This window comes from Corvus kubaryi, unplaced genomic scaffold (assembly GCF_017639235.1).
Source record: "Corvus kubaryi isolate FWS band 111438036 unplaced genomic scaffold, C.kubaryi_AGA036_p1.0 37385, whole genome shotgun sequence".
Classification (NCBI taxonomy): domain Eukaryota; kingdom Metazoa; phylum Chordata; class Aves; order Passeriformes; family Corvidae; genus Corvus; species Corvus kubaryi.
Window position 1 is genome coordinate 33,020,720 of NW_024581127.1, and position 22,124 is coordinate 33,042,843.

Genomic DNA, 22,124 nt, shown 5'->3' on the forward strand with positions numbered 1-22,124 from the left:
CCCGGGATCCCAGGGCACCGGTGCCGCGTGCTCCTCGAGCTCGCTCCGGAGCGCCCCCTGCAGCCGCGGGGGAACCATCGCACCTGCCCTGCTCACCGGGAGCTGCCAGCGCCCCTGCCGGCTGCGAGCGGAACTGCACCCGAGGGGAAAGGGCCTGACTGCCGAGAAGGCTGGCACTGGGTTTGTGTTTGCTGTTACTGCCATAGGTATTGTTGTTTGTTTGACTGGTTATATATATAATAGTAAAAAACTGTTATTCCTATTTCCCATATCTTTGCCTAAAAGCCCCTTGATTTCAAAATTATAATTACTTGGAGGGAAAGGGGGTCGCATCTGCCATTCCAAGGGAGGCTCCTGCCTTCCTTAGCAGACACCTGTCTTTCAAACCAAGACACTGTTGAAGGACAGTTCTTCAAAAAACAAAACTTATCTCTTTCTGAAACTAAAGGCCACGAAGTATTTTCTGGTCAAAGGCTCTATTTTTGCTCAAGAGCTTCTCAAAACAATTTGACATTTTGGGATTTTTTCATGTTCCTGTGATCAACATGCATAGAGTGAGATGACTGCATCCTTTCAGTATCCTTTAAAATTTGACAGGTACTGTGAAAAAGTCAAAGATTGTGTTTTGGTCTTACTTCACGATAGGCAATTTGGTGAAGGGAACAGGAGGTAGCTTCAAACCATCTGGAAGAGTGATGACTTCCATTGTCCCAGGGCATTTTGCCGTGTAGCTTTCCAAGCTCTGCGTGACATCTTTCTTTTCTAGAAAATAAATTTTAAAATTATTTCAAGCTCACATTTAATTATGATGAGGTTATAGCCTTTTTTTGTACAAAATAACTCTAATGGCATGCCAACTAATTTCTGCATTCAGCACTTGGAGTTAAGCTCAACCTCAACAGATGGATCAAATATAATTAAGTGACCTTAAGGAAAAGAGTTTGGTAGATTTCTCAGAATTTTTCAAGTGCCAGTCTATACTTACTTTTGTTAGGTTTTTTACTGTCAAAGTACAAGTTTCTACAATTTCATCTATTAAACCTTCAAATACAGACAAAGCAATCAGCCTCACACATATTATTAATAGTAGCATTCTATGGGAACAGGCCCTGCTCTGAAACATTAGATGAAATAATATCAAAGGCAATGAAGAGAAACAAATTACTTTCGATGTTAACTTGTGTGAAAACCATCTAATCCTCAAAATAATTGTACTGTGTTACGCTACTAAATTATAACAACTGGTAAGAAAGGTTTTCTTTGGTTTTGCTTAAAAGTACAAGAACATTCAAATAAATATATATCATTGGGGTTATCTTCAAGAATGTGCAATGACTGCTTATTAGCTTTATCCAGCAATTATTTTCAACAATGTATCTGTGTCTCCAGAAAAAAAAAAAAGTCTATTTGGAAATACACAGCCTCAGCACAAAATTATACTTGATCTTTATGGTCCTTTCCAACCCAAACCTTTCTATGATTCTATGATTACCTCTTTCTCTGCTGAAATGGGAGTCTGCAAACAGACAAAAGCCTGAGAGTGTTTGTTTAGAAGGAAGAATGAGGCAGCTGAAAAGACCTGTATTATTTTAAAATGAACATTCACAGAATGTTGGAAGGCACCTTGAACCCCAACCACCCCCCTCTGCCATGGGCACAGACACCTTCCACTAAACCAGGCTGTTCCACGTATGTGCTACCAATAAAAATAATTATTCAATATCTAAACTGTTTCTAGGAAATACTTGAAAGATCAAAATACTCAATGATAAAACTAAATAGGAAAGGGGAGGGTGATAACAAGTAGTTATCACTAGTAGTACCAAAAAAACTGCTTAGACAGGTGTACTGGGTAATGCAGCAAGCTTTTGGTAGCAAGAGGTGGCCTTTGGGAGAAGACACCAGGGTATCTCCATGATAGAGCCCATTCCAGCCAACTCCAAAACAAATCTGCTGCTGCCCAAAGCTGGGCCAATCGGTTATGCTGGTGGCACCTCTTTGAGAACATATTTAAGAAAGGGTAAAAAATGCTGCACAGCAGCTGTGAGAAGGAGGAGTGAGAAAAATGTGAAAGAAACATCCTGTAAACCATGCCAAAAGTACCAAAACCTGTCTAAAACACCATCTTGGCCCTTGAAAAGCGCAAACATCCAGCAATGCTTGTACTGCCCACATCAATCCAGCTTGGTCTGTGAGTTCTACAGCCACAAGTACACACTCCTTCAAAGCAAATAAACATTGATTATAATCCCCTTCACTATGGAATTAATGCCACATAACTGACAAATTGCCTTGTTTGTATCTGTGTTTCACTGAACAGTCTCTTGAGCCATTCCCCACATTTTAATTGCCTGTAGGAAATGTTCCCAAAACCACATTAATTAGACATCTACATACACTCAGAGCAGCACAGCACAGTCAGGAGTTGTCATGGTTCAAGGCTGAGTATTACCATCAAAATTTCAGGTTATTTGCCATATTAGGAGCAAGGGCACATAGTGCAAGCAGATTCCAGCGAGATGGAAATCTTCACAGCTACCAGATATGATGAAGGTAACACTACAGAATGTGCTTAATTGTGCTTGAAACCGAAGGTCTGTCATTCCAGAGCACTGGCTCATTCCCTAGTGTGAAACATGCTCAAAGAAAGCAGGCTGCCATTTGTAAAAAGAATTTGTTTACAGATTTTTGAGTCGTGCGGTGATTCCATGGTAGCAGCTCCATATACTTTCTGGGAAGACAAAGCTAAACCAAACCATTTTTCCATGTTGATGTGGTGTGAAGCACAGCTTTAAACACTGGCTGCCAGGCCAGCAGCTCTGTTCCTTTTCTTAGCACCACATCTCAGCCAAGATGCTGAAGGAATCCACATCAGCAGGACACAATGAGAAGTATTCACGATGCAAAAGAGCTGCCTGATCCTGCCCGAGAGCCAGTTCTGAAAGCAAACACTGGAGCCTTCTCCCTCGAGGAGCACCTCAGCTCCCTGATCTGTGTGGCCTAATGGTTGCCAAAAACCTGCTACAACAATTGCAGCTCTGAATTCTCACAGCTTCTGGCTGCCTGTCATTGTGTTCTGATAGAATCTCCTGGGAGGATGCATTGAACTCCTCAACCGCCTTCCTGACCCACAATTAGGAGATTTCTGTGACTGTTATCACCAGCACTTACCTTTTCAAAGAGACAAAAACCAGCTGCTCTTGGAGGTCTTTACCCATCTGGTGCCTTCATGCTTGTACAGATCAACAGGAAGGCAACCACCACTTGATCCTGTGACCTGTGAATTCACCTCAACAGCTTTAAAAGCCTGTCCTGCAGCTGGGAGTACTACTGGATACTGTTGTGTAGGTATTAGAGACTCATTTACTGAGTGAGGAGTGACAGCTTATTTTCTCATCTGGATTAACTATGTTCACAATTTTTTTCCCCGCAGTTTCTCTCCAGACTCACTGAAAGACCAGGATCACAGAATGGCTGTAACCAAATAAAGCTGAGCAAAGCCACTGTCAGCACTGGCACTCGAACACATTCTGCTCAGTTTGATCAGTATAACCCCATGGTAGTTTCCCCATTGCGTACCAAATTGGTTTTGACTGCTTCTGACCACCGGAAATGTAGCAAGTCCACCCATATTCTTGGAATTTCATTGCTTAACTACTTCACAACAACGTAACGAGCATTGGGTTTGTGTCCAAGCTGCTTCAAACCTTCTTCTAATATGAGAACACAAAAATCTGAGAGCTTCAGGAGCACAGTCAGAAACCATTAGTGATTGAAAGCTACTAAATGTGAAAAAGACAACTTTCTCCTCATTTCACAGTCATGTGGAGCAGTATTTCACAATAATGGAGCCACTGAAAAAATCAGACCAGGACAGGACAGAAGGTCAGTTATAGACTAACATTTTTAAGCCCTTTAGTAACTGTGATGTAACAGTATCACACAAACAGCAGTTCATGTCTTGGCAGATAACACAGAAAATGAGAACACAATTGCTTTAACTGTAGATTTTAGCTCTTTAATATTTGAAAAAATTTAAAACAGCTGTACTCAGATTCAGGCACTACCCATTGAACACTAAGGCAAATAGTAAAAATGCAGCATTTGTTCTTTGGCAACAACTGGTTGAAGTTGTGTTGATCAAATCATGGTGTCCCTTGCAGTACACCTAGAGCCAGGTGGAATAAAGAAAGGGAACATTTCATGTCTGACCCACCAATCACATTGGAACAACTTCATTTCCTCATGCAGCTCACTAAAATATTGAAAACAAATAGCTAAATACCTTCTGACTTCAATTTTACCTCAGTGATAGGCGCAGAATCAACATTTTAACAAAAGCCCTCATTGCCCAGGGTGCTTTGTGCTGGCTGAGATTTTTCCTTCTCCCTTGAAAACACTGAATAATGGTCACAAAGAAGAAGTCTGAGGGGCGTTCCTGCAGCAGTCCCGACCCAACTCTTTCAGGAAAGACTCAAACATTTCCTTAATAAATTAATAGTAATATATAACAAGACAGAAAAGTCAGTCTAATGACAGAAAAAAAAAAAACAAGAGAAAAAGTAGTTTTTGCACCCATAAACATAGATATGGCCTTCCAGTGCCTAAAGGGAGCCTACAAGAAAGATGGAGAGAGACTTTTTACAAGAGCATGTAGTGACAGGACAAGGAGAAATGGATTCAGACTGACAGAGGGCAAGTTTAGATAAGGTATTAGGAAAAAACTAGTTACTGAGGGTGGTGAGGCCCTGGCACAGGTTGCCCAGAGAAGCTGTGGCTGTCCTATCCCTGGAAGTGTTCAGGGCCAGGTTGGATGGGACTTGGAGCCACCTGGTCTAGGGGAAGGTGTCCCTGCCCATGGCAGGGATGATCTTTAATGTCCATCCCAACCCAAACTATTCTGTGATATTTCCTTCACACACACACAAAAAATGAAAATTACCTGGTGAGCCTTTTGACAACTAGATAAGAAAAAAAGTCTGTATCTGCTTCCCTACTATCAAGACACAGTGTATTGTCTAAAGAATTTCAAAAAGGCCACAAACTACATTAAGACCCTCACAAAAGCTGCAGTGTAAGTTGAGTATTCACGGACAGCAACCACCACACACTTTTTACTCTGCAGTTAATCACAGATTGCAGGGGTGTGCAAAGCTCCTCAGACCCTTTCGGGTAGTGCCCGAGCTCTGGTTGGGGCAGATGCAGACGGACAGGGAGCACCACATTTGTGTACTCAGGGCATCCCCCTTCCCAAGCTCGACCAGGACAGAGGTGTGAGCAAAGCACCTCAGCAAGACCTGCACGATCAATCCACTCCTGCAGCACTTGGGCTGTGGGAGCTCAGCAGAACAGAGCAGCTCCTCTCATCTGCAGGCAGCACCACCTGCTTTTCCACCCCATTAACTCTGATGGGGATGGGGTGATGGCACTTTCTACAGTTTTAGTAACAAACAGCACCTCTAATATTTTTCTGAAAAATACATGGAGCAAGAAACCACAACTTCAAACTGCTCAGAAATCTGATACTTGAATAAGCTGCTTTGAAAGCAACACAGGAACCCTGGGTGTTCATCCCAACATTGTCTAGTGCAAAAAATGTGTGCGTTCCCGACACAGACTCCAAAGCTGTTCTTACGAAGAAAGGCACTGGCAGTCAGCAGAGAGTATGAATCCCATTTCTTTAAGAAATCAAGCAACATAAATCTCTAAATAAACACAGCAGAGACAAATAAAATTCACTGTTTGACACAGAAAAGAGCAGAAACTACAGGAAAATAATTAATCTATGCTACCCAGACATTAAGACCTCCTTTCATGAATAGAGTATCATGAACTATATTAAAGAGACTGACTCCATCCACACAAAGGATTCAGTTATTTGCTGTGTAATAGCTCATCTTCGAAAACTAAGTTCTCAATTTACTGCTAACTTTGCAGGAATGGGGAAGAAAATAGTATTTTAGACTAATAAAAATAGCTGTCTTTTAGAAGCAGAATGTTTTCAGCTTCTAAAGTGACTGCCACAGAGAAAAAGAATGGGAAGAGACTGACTAAACACATCACAGTCTTCCATTACAAGATTTTTAATAATTATTTAAAATGTGTACACATGAAGGCCCAGCCAGTTTGAACAAAAATACTTCTTGTTAAAACCTCATTTAAAAAATCAACATAGCTGAAGACAGAGTTCATAAAGACACCATTAAAATTTCAGTGTCTGGCTCTCCACCATATCTCAGAACTTCAGATGTCTGCATGCATACTTTCAATACTAAAAAATATATTTTGTACACACAAAACCAGTCTGTAAAACACTGAAATCAGTAATAATTTTTTCATGTTAAGGAGTACCAGGAGTCCAACTTCTACACAAAGTGGAGTAAATTAGGCTCACTTCTATAATGATAAATGAAGTTAAGGACTGCTGCAAAGCTGCTGCTGGGCAAGGTAGGTTCTGTAAATATTCGCAGATACAATGGCACAACTGTTAAACACATCTGATTCTGGATTCTGTGTGGAAAGTCAGAGACAGAGGACGGGAAGAACAACACACTGATTTCTGCAGAACATTTTCCCCAATATACTGTTATACAACGTCACAGGAATTTAGCCAGGAAGGTTTACAAGGATTCGAAATTTTAATGCCTGCTTGAGAAAAGGATGGTTTAACTGTTGAAAAAGCTGGAAAACTGTCTGAAAACTTAAAATTCAAACATGGCAGCTCTCTCTCCTTACGTACAGTTGAGTTTTCCCATCCTTCTGTAAAAACATCTCTTCAGTATCACTCCTATCTTACTCATCTTTTCATAGCACATCCAATCACACTCAATGGACATCATATGGGGAAGTTCACTAAGGTACATGGATGATCCATTTTTAAAGATGGATATTTCTTTTTCCATATAAAGTGCCAATTTCAAGAGCAAGCTTGATTCCAGTGCTTTAATTTTAATTTAGGGTGAGAGAGCAGTATTGAGTCTGTTAAATTTCATATAAAATGTATTTGAATTTTAGTAACATAGCACCTCCTAAAATAGCTTCCTTTGGTACAAAAAAATTAGCACTTAATAATACAGCACTAATTCTTCATGTCTTCATCTTGCCAATTAAAGCAGATCTTCCCCAAAGGAATTTTTTTTCTGGAATAAAAACATGGCAATGTGCCTCCATTTGCCCACCTGTATCTTTTCCCTCAATTAATTGAGGGAAATCAGACTTCTTCAAGATCAGAGCTGCCTACATGAAGACAGGAATTTTGGGCTAAAGCTCAAAGACTTCATTTTGTTCATGAGTGACCTTAAAAAAATTAACAGAATTTTTTTTGTCATAAAAAAGCACTATTTTACTGTAACAATTGATCTGCTGATTGTAGCCTAAGAATCTGGCTGTGGCATTGGCTGGAGTTTTTGTCTGTACCCCACTGACACTCAAGTCTAAGCAAAGGTAAATCACGTGTGAGACTTTCAGCTTTGTCTGTAATATTAAACATTTGATTCACAGTACTTAATTTTTTCCTTCATATAACATGAGACTTAAAAAACTGTTGCTTTTCATATCTATGAAAACGAATCTTTTATTCCTGTTGCTAGTTTACTCAGTTTACTCCATTGTACTTATTTATTCCATCTAAAAAAAATTCGAAGTCTAAAAGACATGTAATTCAGGAAAATAAATTACACCCTTTTAATAAAGCAGTTTGAGGGAAGTTATTTAATAAGTTGGCTTGTTGCTACAAAATACAAATTCCAGAGGGAGATTTTTAAAGGGCAGGAGTTCAAAAAAGCAGCAAGAAGTATCACAGATTAACAACTTTTGGGAGCAGGAATACAAGAGTGAAGGTCATGGTACCATGATGAATAAGAGTTAATTGGCTTCTAAGGAGCTTCCTTTTACTTCATATACAATCTCCCAAGTCTTTTATTCCAACGCATCAGAAAGCATTTCCATTCAGGCTTTTTTAATATATTCATTCTTACACCACACTGTGCCACTGCTATACATCAAACACACGAGGTGACAAGTCTGTTTAATATATTTTTACACATACACACACGTACACTTATTTATATGTATGTACACAGGCAGGATATGACACTATGGTGAAGCTTCAAAATATTTCAAAGTAATGGCTAAGAACTACCCAGGCTGCTACAAATATTCCCTGGTAATTATACTGAAGATTTCCATCCTCATCCTGCAATCAGTTAATCTGAATATTATAAGACCAACCAAAGTAGCTCCCTTTTGAAAGGTTTATTGGTTGGGCAAAACCAACTTGCAGGTACTTTGTCACCTAAAATACAACACAGTGCATTAAAACCAGTTCATCAGTGTCAGTTAAGTAAACCTGAGTTCAACTCTAAAGTTTTAACTTGCATTTATTCTCTGTTCAATCTGATTAAAGCATCATTCTTTTTAGCCCTTGCAATCAGTAACATTTACCTTTCTAAAAATTAATTTACACACTACAGATGATCCTATGAGAAATGCTGCCCTAATTTAAATGCAGTTTAAAGTATTTTAAGCATTGCAGCACAAAACAGAACTGTAGAGCAGAGCAGTTGGTGCCTTCATCACACAGCTCTGGGGGATTACCTGTGACAGCATCAGCAGACTCTCTAAGAGCACGTTTCCAACACAGGATCTCTTACTCTCCACTCTCAAGTAACATTATCACAGTCAAGTCTACTCTACAAACTCTTCTAAACAACCAACTCAGCAACGAACTGTGATATTGTCACTTTTGCCAGTTCCCGAATAGCTTACATCTGTTTTGACAAGCGCTGCTTTGGGCTGGGGTAGAGTTAATTTTCTTCACAGTAGCTGGGATGGGGCTGTGTTTTGGATTTGTGCTGAAAACTGTTGATAATACAGGGATGATTTGGTTATTGCTGAGCACATGACTGCGAATCTCCTTCCTCAACACCCTAAACTCATTCACTTATTGTTTTTATCTCTTCTAATCATTAATGAATGAATGTACCAATAGCTATTGTTTGGTTTGGTTTGTTTTTTTGTTTTTCCTTTTTAATTCAGGAACACTGTATTAACTAAATCACACTCATTTAAATGCTCCATCATTCCCTGAAAATAAGTCATGCTTCAAAGATGTTCCAACCTCTTCCTATTATATCACAATCATCCAAACACCTACTACTATTTACTAGAGCTTCTGAGTACTGAGGCCAAATTTACTGAACTCCAGAGGGGTTCAAAGGATGGAATTTGATTTACCTCACTTCAAGAGAAGTATCAATGACAAGGGTCACTTAGTCAGTATTGAGACGGCCATGGATGCATAAGGGGAGTGATGAATCTTGTAAAGAGAACCACTGGCATGGCCAGGGTCATTAGGAAGACTATGACATAGATATATCAGTTGGAAGAACTTCCATCTCTCCGTGAACTCTTAAAAAAATACAGCAATACACTTGCCATTTGTAATTTTAAAGTGAGGATAAAAACAAGTTTAAGAAATTAACTGCAACTGTAGTTCAGCTGTTTAAAATTAAAATGCTTTTGGCATCTTTGAACCTTATCTGATACCTGAAATTTATTACTACTCATTTTACAGTTCAGATCACTCCCTATCATAAACCACTTCTAACTACATTTCAAAATAATTTCACAGATTTATTCCCTGTAGAGGAAGGACCAGCACTGGAATCTTCTTTCCTAAGCAAAAAATGTTGATCCAAATTTTCTGATACAGCTCAATCTTCCCTGAGTGTCTCTTTCCATACCTCAATTATCCTTCAGTTCTGGCAGGCTTCCTGCTTCTGTGTGAAGTTCCTATTTTTCATGAGTTGAGCAAGTTACACCTCAAAATCTTTTCTGGGCTTATGTCTTTATTTGTAATATTTATAATCTTGTTTCCTCTAACCTAAATATGAAAAACAGGAGAAAAAAAAGAAGAGCAACATTATGAGAATAGGCAGGAGAAGTGGCAAACGGGAGAATTGGTGAGCAACCAGCTCAAACTGAAATGAGCTGAAACGCTCAACAACTCTGGCTACAGCTCTGTAAACATGGGGAAATGAGAAAGTCACAGCAAGACAAGAGCAAGAGAACAGGAGGCAGTGAGGTGAACAGAGTCGCAAGCTGCTCCCAGCAGTCCCTCAAAAAAAGATGCAGTTTTAAATCATTCCATGCCCAAAACTAATTTATAGGCTCATAGGCTATTCCTATCCCCGGCTCCACTGAAATGCCATTTAGTCCCATTTCTGCAGGGAGGTAAAACCCACCAAGTGTCTGTGCAGCTTCACTTCAATTTCCCAGGTCTGGACAGAAATTCAGGACAACGTTACAGTTTTAAGTAAAGATTCTCAGAAATTGAGTCTCGTCCTTACGGCTGCTGGGCAGGAGGGCTACAAAGGGTTAAAGTCATTTCCACATTCACTTGTGGTCTAGCTGTCAATTTTCATGAGCCCAGTTTAATATTCTTCCTTATTTCCCATACTTCTACATAGCAATTTGAAATTTAAATGACACTGAGGGGATGCATATGCAATCTGTTCTATAAATAAAAATGTCTAAAATACTGCATAATTTCCTCTTTCAAACTGCAAGATCGAAAGACATATTTTAAGAGTTGTAAGACACCACATCTGACATCATCAAACTATGCTTAGTCCCAGCTTAACCATAATTTCTGAAGATAAACAAGGTTGGGAGTTTCTTTCTTAGATCAAACTCATCACTTCTTTGCAAAAGGCACATCCTCACCCTGGCAGCTGACATCTCACTCATCACTTGAGCACAGCAGGCTTGAAAGGAAAAAGTTTTGAAAGTGCTCTCAGATTAATGGTGAGAAGTCCCTTGCCTACCAAGAAGTCCAAGCTGTCAAGGCATCGAGGTGGCCTGCCCAGCCAACACTGACAAGTCCATCCCAACTCATCTAGAGGATGAGGGGAACTGAAACAGCATTCAGCAGAAATTTGGGCAGAAATTCTTCATCAGTTACAATGATCTCACTACAGGCTGAGAAAAAGCACCTTTCTTAAATCCAGTGATTTAAGAATAAACCACACAGAGGAAGGACAGAAAGGCACACCAGGATATTTTGGGAAGTACTGTTCTCTCCATCACCTACAGCTCAAGAGTAATCCAAACCCCTGGTCAACAGATGAAAAATTGCTTCTGCATGTTTAATGCAGAATCATCACAGAATCAGTAGTTTAATTCATTAAGTACTTGACAGAGCAGTTGGGATCTCAAATGTGAAGGCTGTCACCTCACCACAAGACTGGAAAGAACTCAAGTGCAGCAACAATAACCACAGGACAGGAAGATCTTGGCAGAGAAGCACTGAAAAGTGCACATTATTTCCCAAACAACAAAACAGAAGAACCTTGAAGGTCTTTAAGGAACTAGCCCCCTCCCTGCTCCTCCCCCCCCCAAAAAAAAAGAAAAAAAAAAAAAAGAATAGAATACTCCTAGTTTCATCCCATGCTATGCATGGTGGGTGAGAAAAGGTCGCCTCAGCACAAGATCCTTGCCACAGAAACAAAGAGCAGGAATGACAGCTAGAAACCTGCTGAACGTCTGAAAGACTATGAGCTTGCACGGATGAGGGACAGTCCTGATCCACTTAAGGTGAGGAGAGGCAAGTTTTGCCTTAATCCACAACTGCAGGAAGGAATAAGGTTCTAAACATACCCGAAAGTGGGATTAAAACACAAATGAAATTAAATGTTGGGATCCAAAGCACTAACTTTTTTCATAAAAGAGGAAAGAAAGAGAGAACAGAAAAGTAGGAAAATGCCAAGAATGATGAGGAGAAGCACAGGAAAGGGGTTACCCCCACCACTGCTCCAGTGCTGGCCCCCAGAGTGCCATGGGGGAGATCTCCATGGGTGCCATGGGGCTTCCCCAGGGTCCCTCCCAGAGCTGCCCAGCCAGGGAGCAGAGCCACAGCAGCAGCACCAGCGGGATGGGGCAAGAGCAGCCTCGCAGGAGCAGCCAGGGCAGCCAAGACAGTAAAGACTCCAACACTTTGTAGACCTCCCAGACTTTTGGAAGGTTGGGCACTTGCTTATGGAGGGTTTTGAGAGTGGCAACCTCCCGTTCAGTCACAGCACATCTTTGATGATCTTCATCTCTGCTCCCCTAAAATCCGTCAGCTGCTCCTTGGTATCCAAGCCAAGTCGGCCTGATGTATCCAAAGTTTATTGCTCCCTCCCCTGGTGTATCAACGACAAGGTCTTTCAATGACCTTCAACAGGTGCCACGTTTTCTGAAGTAAAGCAGTTCACAGCTTTCGCTTTCAAACCTCAACTCTTCAAAAAGGCAATGGAGACACATTCCCAACTTTATACTCCTTCACCACAGGGACATGCTTTGGTGAGTGGACAGTCACATTTCCTTAGCAGCTGTTTCCAAATAGCTCTGTGTTTAGTGAGGCCCTAACAGATGAGCCAACTCAGAATTATTTGCACTCAGTGCATGTCACAGTCCTTTTAACTACTATGGATATTATCAGTAAAGAGCCACAATAAAAGAATGGCTTTTTTTCCAAATATCTGACATTACTCAATTCAAATTCACTGAGCTGTACACAGTTTTGTTTCAAAAAGTATTATGCAAAAGATAGGTTTAATTCCAAGCAACTTTGCAACTGCGTATTTTAATTCTTATTTAAAGAAAGTGATTCTTAAGGGCTTGGTAACATTAAAACATAATGGCTTGAGATTAGAGGTTTATGCAGAATTTAGTACCTCTTTTTGCTTAGCAGAAGACTGCATTTTACGTATTTATGTAACTAGCTTAATTTTGTATCAAATTTTTAGCTTCCATGTTGTTAAAATAGTGACTGACATCTCCTATTTACTTGATGATACTCTTTATTTAGCTTTGCCAGGCTGCATGGTTGGAGGTTCAAGTAAATTCAAGTAAACATAGACAAGTTGTATTTTAAAATGTGTCATTCAATTAAAACACTAAATTTTATTTTAAACACAAACGAGTTTTGACTATGCATTTGTGTTCCATTAATAGAAGCAAGAGCTTCTAATTAATAGATCTAGATTTCACTGGAACAAGTAAATCTCATCTGCTGAATTTCTACTTGGAGAATAAATCTCTTTTTTCTGTTCTGTGAAGTCCCAGTATACCAACTTCAACTGAACTAGTAAATGAACAGAATTAGATTAAAAAACTAGAAAATATTCCTTTTCTGTGTCTAGAGGCAGCTAATCCTGAGAGAAAAAGGTTAGAAGATCAAGTCCCAGTGCCAAATGTTTAGCTGGTAACTTCCTCTCAGCTTAAGAGTTTTCACTTCTATTTATTCTAATTTTTACAATGACTTGCAAACTACCCAAACTTTAAATACAAGAATAGGATTTAGCAGATAATCAGTAACAAGCTTTAAAAATATGAAGTTTATTTAGGAAAGAAAACATTCAAAAAACTGACTTTTCAAAACAGTGAGTTTTCTTCCACCCTTGGTAACTGGTGACTTTCTATGCAGCATACAGAAGAACAGTAAAATCTTGGCACTCTTGAACTCCAATACCACTGCATTATTTCTGTTTTCTAATTAAACCTTCAATTGGTTAAGAAAATCTGGATGTTTCACTGTGATTGTCAGAGAAAAATACTAATGACACCTTTTTAACAGTTTATAAGGAGAACAGTTCACAGTAAGTAAAACAGTAACATAACCCTCTGCCTTCAATTGTCTTGCTTTTGTTCTTTACCACAGCTCAAGACTGAAGGGTGTTTGTTGGTTTACTTTTTCCTAATATTCTGATGTTTTTAAAAGAACTATTTATTTAAAGTAATTTTCTATGCTAAATGGACCCTTGCACAACATCAGGTTGGACTTGATGATCTTGGAGGCCTTTTGCAACCTTAATGATTCTATGGTCACACAGTACCAATCTCAGAAAAGTTACCAAAAAAATTACAAGCCAGAAATACATTTCTGGCACTGTCATCCACACTTCAGCTCCTTTGGAACACCACTCATCATGTCTGAGCAAGAGCGTATCAATAAAATACATCAAACTCAACAGCAAGCTCTATTTTGGACGTATTCAGGAGAGAAGGAGAAAAAAATATTTTTCAAACACATGGGAGAACATTCAGTTTGATTTCTCAAAGGCACTAAATATCTCAGTTATTATAGGTCTTATGAAACCAGAGGCTTTACTCAGACATACAATGTGTGAAGGCAAAAAACAAAAAAGTTGCTTTTCTTCAAGAGTTCAAACCTTTTTAGGATTAGGGATTAACAATGTCACATGTGGAGATGCAGAGTGGTAGAGCTTAAACCTTGTCTTCAGCACAACCTTCCATACACATCTTAACAAAGCTTCACTGTAAGTCCGGGAAAATCCAAGGACCTTTTAACAGCAAATAAGATCTACAGGCAGAAAGCACATTTAGTCCAGTTTATCCATTTTAGTCCAGTTCCTCTCCTTCCTCCAGCACTGATTTGAGCCACTAAACAGAGGGAAAAAATCAAGCAAAAACCTAAAGTTTGCCAACACAGTTCTTGGCTGCAGGAGTCACTAAGGGGAGACATGTGGCCATAACTGAAGGAGAAAAGAAAAAAAATAAACCCTATCCTTTTTCACTTCCATCCTCTTTATTGTAAACAAAGGAGTAACTGGAAAAAAATGCTTTTTTTTTACCTAGCTTACTGAGAAGCAAAACCAATTTTTAAAGTCTTTCAGCACTAATTAAGATCGCTGGTCTCACTGAGCTGGGTGATAGGTCAGTCTGGAATATTTTTCTTAAGAAATGTAATACAAACGTAACAGTTGTCACTTTTGGCTTTCCAGGTGATTCTGTAAATTCCCATTGCTGAAAATCATCCACAGACACTTTGCACTGTCAACCTTTGACAAATGTATTAAAATCCTGTTGAAATTTATTGCTGATTAAAAAAAAAAAAAAAAGAAAGAAACTGAAGAAATGTAGAGAAATTTAAGGCCACTGTCCCAGTTAAACACTGTTTAACTCAGGTCCATCATGTTCATTCTCTACAAGTCAGAAATACAGAATGGTTTGGGTTGGAAAGGACCTTAAAGATCATCTAATTTCAACTCTCTGTTGACTGATTACCATCAACAACCCACCTCAGGCATACACAGAATTCCCCAACTTCTCTGCTCTCCATTACTTCTCCAATTAATTGTATTTCAAAACAGTCACATTATTTGACTGTGGGTCAATAGAAACTGCAAACACATTCTTCTGTAGAAAGTCATACCTTGGTCAGAAAGGAAATCCAGCATGGTCTGGAGCAGGAAGGAGAGATGCCTGACACACAGGGCAGGATTGCCCATTCTCCTGGAAGCATAGACAAGTTCATGGAGCAAACGCATCTGCACTGCAGCCCATCCCCTATGAGTTCCTGGAAAAAATGCAGGTATTTAATATATTTTAAACCTGGAAGTCATCACAAACCCATTGATTTTGGTTTTCTTCATATGCTAAGCAGTATTTTATGGCACTTACACCAATCACCCAAAGGTTGTTACAAATCCAAATCTTGTACTCAACACAAAAATTAGGATTGTGTTTGCTTGAATATCTAAACGTGAAACCAATTTTTGTTTTATGTGCTTGTCTATCAACTAAGAAATGTACCATTAAAATGCAGAAGATGAAGTTAACACTTCCCAGAAACCAAAATGGTACGCAAAACCTTTGAAGTTTTATGTATTTTTTAAATTCTCTGGACAATGCACATGAGATTTCATACAGAAATTGAAATCATAGAAACATAGAATGGTTTGAACTGGGAGGGACCTTAAAGATCATCTATTTCCAACTCCCTGCCATGGGCAGGGACACCTTTCACTAGACCAGGTTGCTCTAAACCCCATCTAACCTGGCCTTGAACACTTCCAGGGATGAGGCAGCCACAGCTGCTCTGGGCAACCTGTGCCAGGGCCTCAATACCCTCACAGTAAAGAATTTCTGCCTAATATCCAATCTAAACCTACTCTCTGTCAGTTTGAAGCCATTCCCCCTTGTCCTGTCAGTCCATGTCTTTGTAAAAAAAAAAAAACAACTTGTAATTCTTAACTCTCTTTAAAGATCAAGCAAGAGATATTTTCTCTAAATGCTTTCCTGACCAATAAAAGCAGTAACACTTTAGAACACGAGGCACATATCCTGATTTTCAGTATTTAAAACTAAGTTTCAGACCATGAATTACTTCATATTTGCAGAGTATCTGTGGAAAGAATAAATAGATCATAACATAACCTTCCTTTCAGAACCATAATATGAAACACTCTTAATGAAGCTTAACCTGCTTTTAGTAGTAAGCAAGAGCAGTAATTTTTAAATAACAGATATTTCAAGAAGTGCAATACTTCATAAACTTCAACAGCCTTCCTTCTAATATCACCCATCAGCATTTGGCAAACTATTTTAGGAATATTTACTGCAACCAAACCTTGAGAGTTTATATTTTGAGAGTCTCATTATCTTTCATGTGTGAAATGTCATTTCTATCTTAGAGTGTACAGTGATCTTTCCATATGTCTCTAAAAGAGCCATTTTGGGGGTGAAAATCAGACAAAGCATTTCAGTGCAACATGAAGGAAAGGTAAAAATGAAAGATAAACACCAATCATGTCATTTTTTTGCCTTTTAAATCATCGTTTCTTGCAGAACTTCTACAACCTCTTCTCCCAACACAGTCCCATCCCAGACCACAGCATATTTTTCCCAGCACATTCCTTCTTCCTAGATTAGATTCTCTGCATTTTTCCACCCAGTCCACGTGGCATTTTCTACCCCCCTCACATATAATTGGACTGCTAAATCGCAGCAGGTTAAAAAAAAACAACACTAACCATCCACAAATAAAGCTCAGCCCATCACTTCCTGCTCCTCTCCTGCAGTTACAACATTTAGGGAATGGTCCCCAAAACTGCTGCTATAGAACGCAACACAAAGTTTTGGAAAGGTTTATTCAAAAGGAGCTGCCAAGCAGCATTTTAGTTGTCTCTGATCTAATTTGTGGGAAAATGTGACCTACTTGACCCTGTTAATTACATTATATGTATGTATGTGTGTCTACATACAAAAATATGTAAAATAACCTTTATGTGTGTCTATATACAAAAATATGTAAAAGGCCTTTTAATCTTTCATTATAAGATCAAATAACTACAAAACCAGAAGAAACACAATTTCTGATGCCAACAGCTGAAGGCACTTTAATTGAAAAAAAATCCAAAATAATATATTGACCTTTTTATGTACTGAGAAGCATATTATCAAAACAAAGACATTTTTGAAAAACATTAGAAATGAAGTTTTTGTAAATAAAACAATTACTTCCTGCAAACAGGGAACCACAGCAACAGGTTCAGCAGTGGCTCACAGAAATTTGGAATTACTGGAACAACATTAAGAGGAAGTGAAGGTACAGTGTTAAACAACTGCTTTATCTGTTGGAATTAGTTTCAGATTAGTAAATAATTTAGGTCTAGTATGAAATCTCTCAAGGAAATTATTATGGAAAGCCAGCTAAGTGCCCAACTGTGGTAATCCAAACTGACCTTTGCTGAAGTCCTGAGGGTCCAGGGAGAGGCTGTAGCCAGGCAGAGTCTCCAGCAGCAGCTTGTAGCAGGCCCTCCAGCCGGGCTCGGGGATGCTGGGGGCCGCGCACTGCATGGCTGCGATGCGCTTGAAAAACGCCGATTTGCGGTGGAAACCGATGCGCTCGTAGAGCTCTGACAGGATGCTGTAACGCTGGATCTTCTCCTCTTCTGAGAGCTGGAGTTGGAAGGGAAAAGAGAAAAGGACTGGTTTTTAATCAAAGATTTCAAAGTGCTGAGTTTTAAAAAACAAACAGGAGGCAAAATGCAATAGCAGACATTGGCGCTGCAGAAGGCCAGGGATTTGCACACACCCAGGCATGACAGCTTCTACAGCCAGGAAAACTTAAGCTCGGTTCAGCTGTTAACAAAAACTGCAAAGATGGAGTTCTGCGGCTTCAACTTTATTTGTAAGTGGTACTAACAAGTAAACAGTGAAAACAGTAACAGCTAAACAGCTCCACATGGAATGGAAGATACTTAACATGACAGTCATGTGAATGAAAGGAGTGCACAAATATGCCACTTCCAAGATTTACTGATTCACTAAGATTTTCATCCCTTTAAGATTAAATCTAATCTTAAAATCTCAGGCTATGAAAGCAAGAAACTACTGTCTCAATTTTTATGTCTCTAATCTTGTAAACCACAAAATTTTCATTCCACTAAACTGTACTGTGATTTATACACTGTGAGACTGAACCACAGAATCATAACATGGTTTAGGTTGCAAGGGACCTTAAATATCATCTTGTTCCACCCTCCTGCCACGGGCAGGAACATCTTTTTCTAGATCAGGTTGTTCCAAGTCCCGTCCAACCTGGCCTTGACACTCCCAGGAATGGGGCATCCACAGCTCCCCTGGCAAACCTGTGCCAGTGCCTCACCACTGCCTTGCATGAAGCAAGTTTTGGAGGGCAGCAGTGAGTTCAATGGGAGCTTTTCCCAACTATGTGAAAAATAATGTCAAAGTAGCAAAATGCCATAGAAAGACACAGACCCAGGTTTCTTCACTGAGTCAAGTATTGTTACAGGCTGCCCAGGGACATGGTGGAGTCACCATCCCTGAAGGGCTTTAAAAGACATGTAGATGTGGCACTTGGGGACATGGTTTAGTGTTGGGCCTGGCAGTGCTGAGTTAATGATTTGCCTTGAGGTCTATTCCAACCTAAAGAATTCCATGATACATATGCACACTGCCAACAAGTGAGGTGGAATTTAGTTAAAGCTCCCTTAGGCTTAAAGTTGAAACAAACTTGGTAAGGAACTACCACCATGTGCTTCTTTAGCTTATCAGTGTATTGGTGTAAGTCACAGGCAACTTAATTCTTTTTGCCTCTGGCCTGGATGATAATCTTGCTTTGGAGTCAGCCAGCCAAGAAGAAACTGCCACAGAAACTCTGGATGATTCCTACTCTGTGTCCCAGGAACCAGCAGTGCAGACCAATGCTGACACCTAGTGCACAGGATATGGCACAATCAAAAGCAATGAGACGTACTTTAAATTACTCTAAAGCTGCCAACACGTTTTGCAAAGGCGTTTCAAGTGACAAACTTCACCCAAAAATAGCCCTAAAGGACAGAAACAGCAATTCATTCTTCAAAACTGGAAGTATCAATCAGTGTGTTTAACTTCAGGCGCTTACAGGCTTGGACAGTCAAGGGAAGCTGCTCACCACACTGGTTGGCTTTTACATAAATGATTAGCTCTTGTAAGCAGAGCTTCAAAATGTCTTTTAGTCACTTAAGCCCTGATATAATTACAAAAAGTAGTCTGTTCTCAAAGGTCACTTCTAATTTTGGGCAAAGGGGTATGAGACATCAACAAGGAGTTTTCAGAGGGCACCACGACTTTCTCTGACAGTTCAAATCTTTGTACTTCAGGATATGAAGAGAGAGAGTAGCAAAGCATTTTAGAGAGTTTCAGACAATTTTTGAAGCTGAAGATGCTATTTTCTTCAGAACTGACAACAGAAGATGGTGAGAGATGCAAGAGTACCAGCCATCCCTGAAAAAGACCAAGCCCTGTACCAAGAATTGTGAAAAAAGGCAACTGCACCAAGGTGAACACTTTCAGAAATCAGTGCAGCTGGAAAGAACAGAAGGCACAAAAAGAAAATACAGAAAAATTTTAAAGAAGCTTATCAGAGTTCCCAAAAGCAATCACTCAGAAAGAACATGAGGTGTCACACTTTAGTTACCCATTTATGCCATTTTTAACACGTTAGAAAAATAAAAAATAAGGCAGCAGAGTTGAAAAGGGCACAAGCACATAGTCAGGAAATAAAGCAAAAAAGCTTTTAAAAGCCCTATCAAAAGCTATTCCTTAAATACAAATTCTGACAACGTTCACACACCTATGGCAACTAAATTCTTCAAGATAAGGAAAGACAGAGTCATGCTATTTAGGTAGCCAAGAGCACTCACTAATAATTGGAACTATGAGAGAGGCAGCAGATTCCTAGAAAGTTTTATTTTCATCATATGTAAGTTTTTAACACTGTTACACAACTTGTTGCTTAATGGTTGTTCCCAAAGTTATTCAAGCATTTCCCTCAGTTGCAGGAAACTGTTTTTTCATCACCACAAAGACAGCAAAATTGCATTTTCCCCGAGCACACACAGTTATGTGCTACCATTCAGGAATTTAAAAGAAGAGAAAAGGAGAAAAAACCCACACAGATACTCCAAGTAATTAATTCTGGGAAGACTGCAGCAGGCATTCTGCATGCCATGGATGTAGCATTCACAAACATCTTTCCAGACCCTACAAATTTATTAAAGCTTAATGCCTGTAAAGTGGCTGCAAAACAGCCACCACCTGAAGCACAGCATCATTTCCACCTGGTTAATTTTTATTTAACTGCTCTACCAAACCAAGTTACAACTGCACCTGGAAAGGCTGTAGGTCACTATTCAAGTAATAGAGCCGGTTTTTTCTAAGGCTTGTTTCAGGACAGGCTTTCAAGAACGCAGCTTTTTATTTGTTTTTTAATTATTCCTTACTACATTAAAATTTTATAATCTCACTTTCTCTGTAATTATATTTTATAATTTATTCCTCATAACTGGATGCAAAGTTAAGTCTTATTACCCTGCAGCTCATCAGAAAATATCAGTACATAATATTACTAGACTGAGTATGGAATTGAATTTATGGATAGGAACTAGTTTTCCTGTTTATGAGTCTTACACTTTAACCTGTGAGGTGTTTTTACTGCTGTAGAATATTGGTTGTGCTGGTGTTCTACTTACCTGCAAGTGAAAAACACTGTCCTACAGTTTATTCCCTCAGCTATCACAGGATGACTCCTCCTCTGAGTTAGTCCAAATCATAAATACAACTATTATTTGTTTCCATTTTATACAGTAAATTTTTAAAAGCTGTAAATAAAATTCTCAGCCATACCTCTCTATGGAAAATGCATTTCTCAGCCCTGGGGAAAGCCCAGGAAAGATTATCCTACTCTTATTTCACATAATAATGCGACATTGCTCCCCAGCCACACAGAGATCCCAGTCTGTACTGGTTTAGGCTGTACTGGTTGCAAGTTCACTGGCAGCTTAGGGCATGTTTTTCATGTTGCCAACATTTGTGCTTGTGTATTATTAAGCAATAGCTATCAGCTGTTGAAGTGACAAGTACTTTGCCATTTACTGGGTGCTGGGGGTTAGGATTTTTTTCCTTTTGTTTCTTTCTGTCATGGAATTTTGTCCCATCTCTTGCTAAGAGACAACAACAACAACCGGCACTCAAGAGAGACAGAAGAAATGGCCAAGGCTGGGGAAGGGTGCAGCTGTCTCCTTTCTTACCTGGGGGTTTCCTCTTTGCAAGGGCAAAGATACCCTGAGATTTTGGCCGGGAGGTGAGGGGCTGGGCTCAGCTCCTTGCTTTCTCTCGGCATCGGAGGAGAGACAGTCTGTGGTCACTGTGGGAAGAATTCGCCACTACTGCGGGGTTCTGTCTCCTGCTGTCTTCTCCTACCATGAGTGGAGCTTCGCTGGTTAGATCAGCTGTTGTACTGGGTCCTTATTAACACCCGGTCTGACTGGAAAGGACCCTCATCATCTATTCGGGTACCTTGGGAAAACCAGGGACCCCGACCCTCTCCCCCTTCCCAGAGGGCGCATCTCCCAGGCTGCTTGCGACAGCTGCTGCAGAGGAGCCTGGCTGCTGCTGCTGCGCAGCCCCGCTGCTTTCTGCCACTGCCTCGGCTTTTTTGCTGCACTCTAACCCAGCACCCCGTGTCCACCCAACCCCCGCGGCTCCTGCTGAGGCTGTGGAGTTTTCTGTTTGTTACTCCGGGGTCTGCTTGTCCCTGCCGTCCTACCTCCACTCCGGGGCTCCTGCTGCAGCCCCTTTCCCCACCCAGCGTGCCCGCCATGATCCCGTCAGGGAGACACGGCCGAGTTCGTGCACAGCGCCCCCTGCAGGCGCGGGGGGAATCACCGCACGCGCCCTGCCCAGCCGGGAGCCACCAGCGCCCCCGCCGGCTGCGAGCGGAACTGCACCCGAGGGGAAAGGGCCCGACCGCCGAGCGAGGCCGGCACTGGGTT

At 40.2% G+C, this 22,124-nt stretch overlaps 1 protein-coding gene across 8 annotated transcripts in view; it reads right to left on the reverse strand.

Moving 5' to 3' along the window:
• TRAPPC9 (trafficking protein particle complex subunit 9) overlaps positions 1-22,124 on the reverse strand; it is a 461,101-nt gene that overhangs the window by 415,379 nt on the left and 23,598 nt on the right. For all 8 annotated transcript variants that reach the window (XM_042036518.1, XM_042036517.1, XM_042036521.1 and 5 more), the window contains 3 exons: positions 17,529-17,745; positions 15,218-15,361; positions 636-762 (listed from right to left, as the gene is read on the reverse strand). In XM_042036518.1, the coding sequence (XP_041892452.1) occupies positions 636-762; positions 15,218-15,361; positions 17,529-17,745 (488 nt within the window). The remainder of the gene's footprint in view (positions 1-635; positions 763-15,217; positions 15,362-17,528; positions 17,746-22,124) is intronic.